Below are 7,117 nucleotides of genomic sequence, written 5' to 3' on the forward strand. Positions count from 1 at the left end.
TTTAACACTTTTTTGGTTACTACATGATTCCATATGTGTTATTTCATAGCTTTAATGTCTTCACTATTATTCTACAATGTAGAAAATAGTAAAAACAAAGAAAAACCCTTAAATGAGTAGGTGTGTCCAAAATATTGACTGGTAGTGTATATATATATTTTAAATCACAGAAGTAGTGCGCTGGGCCTTTACTAGTCCCGTACTAGTCCCACCCCCAAACTACTTCCCAAGGCTATACCCATAAATAAAGAGCAGTATAATATGGTATTATATAGAGCTCTTAGTATCTATACCCATAGATAAAGAGCAGTATAATATGGTGTTATATAGAGCTCTTAGTATCTATACCCATAGATAAAGAGCAGTATAATATGGTATTATATAGAGCTCTTAGTATCTATACCCATAGATAAAGAGCAGTATAATATGGTGTTATATAGAGCTCTTAGTATCTATACCCATAGATAAAGAGCAGTATAATATGGTATTATATAGAGCTCTTAGTATCTATACTCATAGATAAAGAGCAGTATAATATGGTGTTATATAGAGCTCTTAGTATCTATACCCATAGATAAAGAGCAGTATAATATGGTATTATATAGAGCTCTTAGTATCTATACCCATAGATAAAGAGCAGTATAATATGGTGTTATATAGAGCTCTTAGTATCTATACCCATAGATAAAGAGCAGTATAATATGGTATTATATAGAGCTCTTAGTATCTATACTCATAGATAAAGAGCAGTATAATATGGTGTTATATAGAGCTCTTAGTATCTATACCCATAGATAAAGAGCAGTATAATATGGTATTATATAGAGCTCTTAGTATCTATACTCATAGATAAAGAGCAGTATAATATGGTGTTATATAGAGCTCTTAGTATCTATACCCATAGATAAAGAGCAGTATAATATGGTGTTATATAGAGCTCTTAGTATCTATGCTCATAGATAAAGAGCATGAGATTATATTGACCTCTTAGTATCTATACTCATAGATAAAGAGCATGAGATTATATTGACCTCTTAGTATCTATGCTCATAGATAAAGAGCAGTATAATATGGTGTTATATAGAGCTCTTAGTATCTATACCCATAGATAAAGAGCATGAGATTGTATTGACCTCTTAGTATCTATGCTCATAGATAAAGAGCAGTATAATATGGTGTTATATAGAGCTCTTAGTATCTATACTCATAGATAAAGAGCAGTATAATATGGTATTATATAGAGCTCTTAGTATCTATACTCATAGATAAAGAGCAGTATAATATGGTATTATATAGAGCTCTTAGTATCTATACTCATAGATAAAGAGCAGTATAATATGGTATTATATAGAGCTCTTAGTATCTATACTCATAGATAAAGAGCAGTATAATATGGTATTATATAGAGCTCTTAGTATCTATACTCATAGATAAAGAGCAGTATAATATGGTATTATATAGAGCTCTTAGTATCTATACTCATAGATAAAGAGCATGATATTATATAGAGCTCTTAGTATATATACCCATAGATAAAGAGCATGAGATTATATTGACCTCTTAGTATCTATACTCATAGATAAAGAGCATGAGATTATATTGACCTCTTAGTATCTATACTCATAGATAAAGAGCGTGAGATTATATTGACCTCTTAGTATCTATACCCATAGATAAAGAGCATGAGATTATATTGACCTCTTAGTATCTATACTCATAGATAAAGAGCATGAGATTATATTGACCTCTTAGTATCTATGCTCATAGATAAAGAGCAGTATAATATGGTGTTATATGGAGCTCTTAGTATCTATACTCATAGATAAAGAGCATGAGATTATATTGACCTCTTAGTATCTATGCTCATAGATAAAGAGCAGTATAATATGGTGTTATATAGAGCTCTTAGTATCTATGCCCATAGATAAAGAGCAGTATAATATGGTGTTATATAGAGCTCTTAGTATCTATACTCATAGATAAAGAGCAGTATAATATGGTATTATATAGACCTCTTAGTATCTATACTCATAGATAAAGAGCATGAGATTATATAGAGCTCTTAGTATCTATACCCATAAATAAAGAGCAGTATAATATGGTGTTATATAGAGCTCTTAGTATCTATACTCATAGATAAAGAGCAGTATAATATGGTGTTATATAGAGCTCTTAGTATCTATACTCATAGATAAAGAGCAGTATAATATGGTATTATATAGAGCTCTTAGTATCTATACTCATAGATAAAGAGCATGATATTATATAGAGCTCTTAGTATCTATACTCATAGATAAAGAGCAGTATAATATGGTATTATATAGACCTCTTAGTATCTATACTCATAGATAAAGAGCATGAGATTATATAGAGCTCTTAGTATCTATACCCATAAATAAAGAGCAGTATAATATGGTGTTGTATAGAGCTCTTAGTATCTATACTCATAGATAAAGAGCAGTATAATATGATATTATATAGAGCTCTTAGTATCTATACTCATAGATAAAGAGCATGAGATTATATAGAGCTCTTAGTATCTATGCTCATAGATAAAGAGCATGAGATTATATTGACCTCTTAGTATCTATACTCATAGATAAAGAGCATGAGATTATATTGACCTCTTAGTATCTATGCTCATAGATAAAGAGCAGTATAATATGGTGTTATATAGAGCTCTTAGTATCTATACCCATAGATAAAGAGCATGAGATTGTATTGACCTCTTAGTATCTATGCTCATAGATAAAGAGCAGTATAATATGGTGTTGTATAGAGCTCTTAGTATCTATGGTCTTACCCCCAACACAGCAGGCTGCTTCAGCAACAGGTCATGGAGTGGTCCTTTGGGAGCAGGCATTAGTTCAGTTGCTTGGTAATACTTGATCAGTGATTCTCCTCTCTGGTCCCCGGCCTCCTCATACTCCTCCTCCTCAGCCTCAGGACCCAGGATGTCCATAGGGATGTCTGCACAAGCCATGACGTCTCAGTCACAATACCTGTGGGAATATGATGTTGTTTCGCTGATGAGTATTAACTTCTGAAGTCATAATGCGATCATAACAGTTTGATATATATATACACTGTATACCCTTCATCTATTTCTTTAATTGCAACAATCATAATAATCATCATCCAATGTATTATTGTCTAAAATAGTCCTGATCATGTTTTTATCTCCTGAATTCATCGTCATCACCACTACCATCATCATCAACATCCTCATCATAATCATCAACATCATCAACATCATCATCAACATCATCATCCTCATCATCATCCTCATCATCATCCTATCAAAACAGTCATTATAGCCAACATTTAGCTTGAAACTGTTGTGAGAGAAATCAGAGTGTCTCGCCTTCTTTTACATAGAAGATCATTAACATAAAATATTGACAACTGTATTCATATGATAAACATTTACATTAAAACTATCACTATTATTATATAGACATTTCTCACATTCACACTCACCAGAGTTGATTTAATGCTCGTACTGTTGTCCCCTAAAACTATGGTCTTGAAGTGCCTTCTTCAGCATCACTGTGCCTGCTCCCTGTAATGTTTAGCTTCTCACCATTTCCTCTGTTGACATGGAGGAAGCTCTTCTAAACTGTGACCACAATGGCCACCCTATCATATGAGATATCTGCTGATTGAAAGACAAGAGGCGCCACATCCTCCAATTGTTCAAACCACATGTGCTGTTAGTTTCAGGTGATGAGAGAGATGGTGTGAAGTGCTCAGAAACACACTACAACACTTAATGAACTTTGTTGTATGTGTACTATTCAGTTTCTGAAGAAGTTTTCCACCTGTGAATTCAGTTCACCTTGACCTTGTACCCGGAGCGCATCCACTCAGGTTTAGTGTTTTCAACAAACAGAATTTCTCTCAGTGTACTCTCTCTCTCTCTGGTTCTCTCTCTCTCTCCCTCTCTGGTTCTCTGTCTCTCTCTCTCTCTCTGGTTCTCTCTCTCTCCCTCTCTGGTTCTCTCTCTCTCTCTCCCTCTCTCTCTCCCTCTCTGGTTCTCTGTCTCTCTCTCTCTCTCTCTCTCTGGTTCTCTCTCTCTCTCCCTCTCTGGTTCTCTCTCTCTCTCTCCCTCTCTGGTTCTCTCTCTCTCTCTCTCTCTGGTTCTCTCTCTCTCTCTCTCTCTGTTTCTCTCTCTCTCTCTCCCTCTCTCTCTCCCTCTCTGGTTCTCTGTCTCTCTCTCTCTCTCTCTCTCTGGTTCTCTCTCTCTCTCTCTCTCTCTGGTTCTCTCTCTCTCTCTCTCTCTCTCTCTCTCTCTCTGGTTCTCTCTCTCTCTCTCTCTCTCTTGCTGTGTGGATGTGTATGAAAATGTGTTTGTCCATCACAGCCTGCTTACCAGACCAGCGCAGATGCCCTCCGAGTGTGACTTCCTCCATTAAGTTAGAAAGAACAGCAGCAGGTATGTAAACTTCATGAAAACTTGTTCTGCTATTACCTTTCATCATTCATGATGTGTTTCCATTTAATTATAATATCCAGAGTTATTACAACAGTTTATGGTTTATTTCAGCAATATTATTCCGATAGTTTTTATTGGTAACACGTTACATTACATCAGTAGTGTTATTGTCTACATAATGTGTTAATAAAGGGAAACTTCATATTCATCGTCTCCAGTACCAATCCAACATCAACATATGTGAAAATGGTGCGTTTCTATGTTCTGTAGTAAACAAATAGAGAAAGATGTGTTTCCAATGACATCATCATTGTGCATCGTGTGATTTTGACCAGTTGTGAGGAGGCATTGCCTACTAATTACCTATTAATTGTTTACTAATTATGTAATTGGAAGCACTTATCTTCCTCTATATTCACTAAAGTAGTTCATATTTTATTTTTCTCCCTTTAATGAAATGTATTGTTCCCAGGTAAATGAAGTACACATTTCAGTCAGATGAGTGCATGGTCATCACTATACCTCTGGGCAGTCTCAGAGATGCTCAGGAGGGCCAGCTGATGCCTGAGAAGTTCCACTGTGTCTTCAAAGATGTCTACAAGGTCTTCCTCAAGGGTCAGCCTAAAGCTCTGGGGGTACGAATGGCAAACATGTTCCTATACAGCCGATTATAAATGTACTTCAGGCAGGCTAATCTGTGGATTATTAAAATACATTAATGATGAGCAGAAGTTACGTTGAACATTCGGTATATGTTCATATAAGGGCCAGTTTCCGGGATATTTTCTCGTCTGTTAGTCTGATTACATCTTCTTCTCGTTTTAGGCGGCTCAGCTCATTGCTGGAGTCCTTGTCTTGATTCTGGGGCTACTGCTTGTCCAACACAGACCATTAGTTCTGATCTACACCATGCCCAGTGTCCTGGTAAGAACCACTGCGATCAGCCCACAAAGTAGTTTGTGTCATCGTCAATTATTGGATTAGACACATGTTGATACAGCCGATGTTGGACCAAAGCTTTGTGTCGTCTCTATCCGTTATTCTCTCCTGTCGTCAGTGTGCATTGTGTGTGAAGTGTGTACTCTACAATGAGGATAATACATGTACTGTTGATTGAATTTGTAATCAGTCTCTCAAAAAAAATGAAGGAAAAAACCATATTTGTTTTATAAAGTTTGTTGCTGCCGGAATGCTGACCTATGCTGCAGGTCATTCTCCAAATATGTGTGTGGTAAGTTCAAGCTTTCCAAATATGTCTAAATTCAGTCATGGATCAAATATGAAATAATTGTAGATTATTTAAATGATTATGAAAATATTACACATCAAATATATCATAAACATACCAATTGAATAGTGAGGTGATTCTGTGTTTCTCTCCACTATCAACAGGCCAAACTGTCATTTTCCTTGAACATCGTCAGCTGTTTCTGGACATTAGCTGCTGTTGGTCTCTGCACTGTTGATGTTTTCTCTTTTCGTTTCCAGGGGGTACATCAAGAGGTCCCAGAATTAATTACTTAATTGTTTGTTTATTACAATGAGTTAATTCATTAGTATTGATTTGTTAATGAGGTGGAAGAGTACAAGCATTGAAATTAGATAACGCAATACGGATACTGAATTGTTAGTTTGCTTTGTAATTCTGTGTAAATGTTCTCCACAAACAAAATACTAAACAACAAGAGCTAATCAACATAAAATTAAACCAGAGAAAAACATGTTGCTATGTACAGTGTATTAAGTGTATTAAGATATTAAGATATTAGTGTATTAAGTTACTATTCTCTTTACTTTGTCAGGTATTTTCTGGAATCAAATGGATGATTGTAGTTCTCCTGGTCATTGAACTGGTCGTTGCCATGGTGGTGATCTACTGGGAGAGTAAAGCAGTGTGCAGACAGCACTTCAACATTCTGGTGAGACTCTGTTTATTATCCTGACTGGGCTGAACATTCTGGTGAGACTGTTAATTATACTGACTGGGCTGAACATTCTAGTGAGACTGTATACGTTTATTTTACTGGAGTGTACATATAATTATATATACACTTCTTATATAGCGACAAGTGTATTTACTGAGTGCACACACTACATAACCAAACACATTCCTTGCAGGGCTCACTCAAAAAAGAGACATGGTCTCAATGACTTCCTGTATGGTTAAATAAAATGCTTGCAATTTCTCTCTCCAGCCCATGGTCACCCTGAAGCAGGACGTATGAACAAACAATTAAGTGAAATCATTACTAAACTTGTATGACATTTTTTTAAACTTGTGCCAATGTGGATACAGATAGTCTTCACTTTGTGTTTGTTATTATAATGTTGTGATTACCTATGATGTAGTAGTCATTACCTATGATGTAGTAGTCATTACCTATGATGTAATAGTCATTACCTATGATGTAGTAGTCATTACCTATGATGTAGTATTGATTACTTATTATGTAGTCATTACCTATGATGTAATAGTCATTACCTATGATGTAATAGTCATTACCTATGATGTAGTATTGCTTACTTATTATGTAGTCATTACCTATGATGTAGTATTGATGACTTATTATGTAGTGTGTATATTCGTATTTTGTGTATTTCTAACCATTTCAAAATAGTGATATATTGGCACTGTCTCAAAAGTGTAAATAAGTAAAATAAATACAGAATATAATTTAGAAA

General features: G+C 35.1%; 2 protein-coding genes across 2 annotated transcripts in view; one reads left to right on the plus strand and one right to left on the minus strand.

Moving 5' to 3' along the window:
* The window catches only part of LOC139572987 (uncharacterized), a 33,193-nt gene extending 29,438 nt beyond the window's left edge, over nt 1-3,755 (minus strand). Inside the window, exons 1-2 of the mRNA XM_071395931.1 lie at nt 3,481-3,755; nt 2,804-3,002 (exon numbers count right to left, since the gene is read on the minus strand). Of these exons, the coding sequence (XP_071252032.1) occupies nt 2,804-2,983 (180 nt within the window). The 5' untranslated portion in view covers nt 2,984-3,002; nt 3,481-3,755. The remainder of the gene's footprint in view (nt 1-2,803; nt 3,003-3,480) is intronic.
* A 160-nt stretch (nt 3,756-3,915) lies between these two features.
* LOC139572990 (membrane-spanning 4-domains subfamily A member 4D) lies at nt 3,916-7,117 on the plus strand. Its single transcript, XM_071395934.1, has 7 exons — nt 3,916-4,435; nt 4,908-5,070; nt 5,261-5,359; nt 5,610-5,666; nt 5,828-5,938; nt 6,238-6,354; nt 6,631-7,117. Exons 2-7 carry the CDS (start codon nt 4,912-4,914, stop codon nt 6,658-6,660), a joined length of 573 nt encoding a protein of 190 aa, XP_071252035.1. The 5' UTR covers nt 3,916-4,435; nt 4,908-4,911; the 3' UTR covers nt 6,661-7,117.

The sequence above is a fragment of the Salvelinus alpinus genome, chromosome 4, assembly GCF_045679555.1.
Source record: "Salvelinus alpinus chromosome 4, SLU_Salpinus.1, whole genome shotgun sequence".
Classification (NCBI taxonomy): Eukaryota; Metazoa; Chordata; class Actinopteri; order Salmoniformes; family Salmonidae; genus Salvelinus; species Salvelinus alpinus.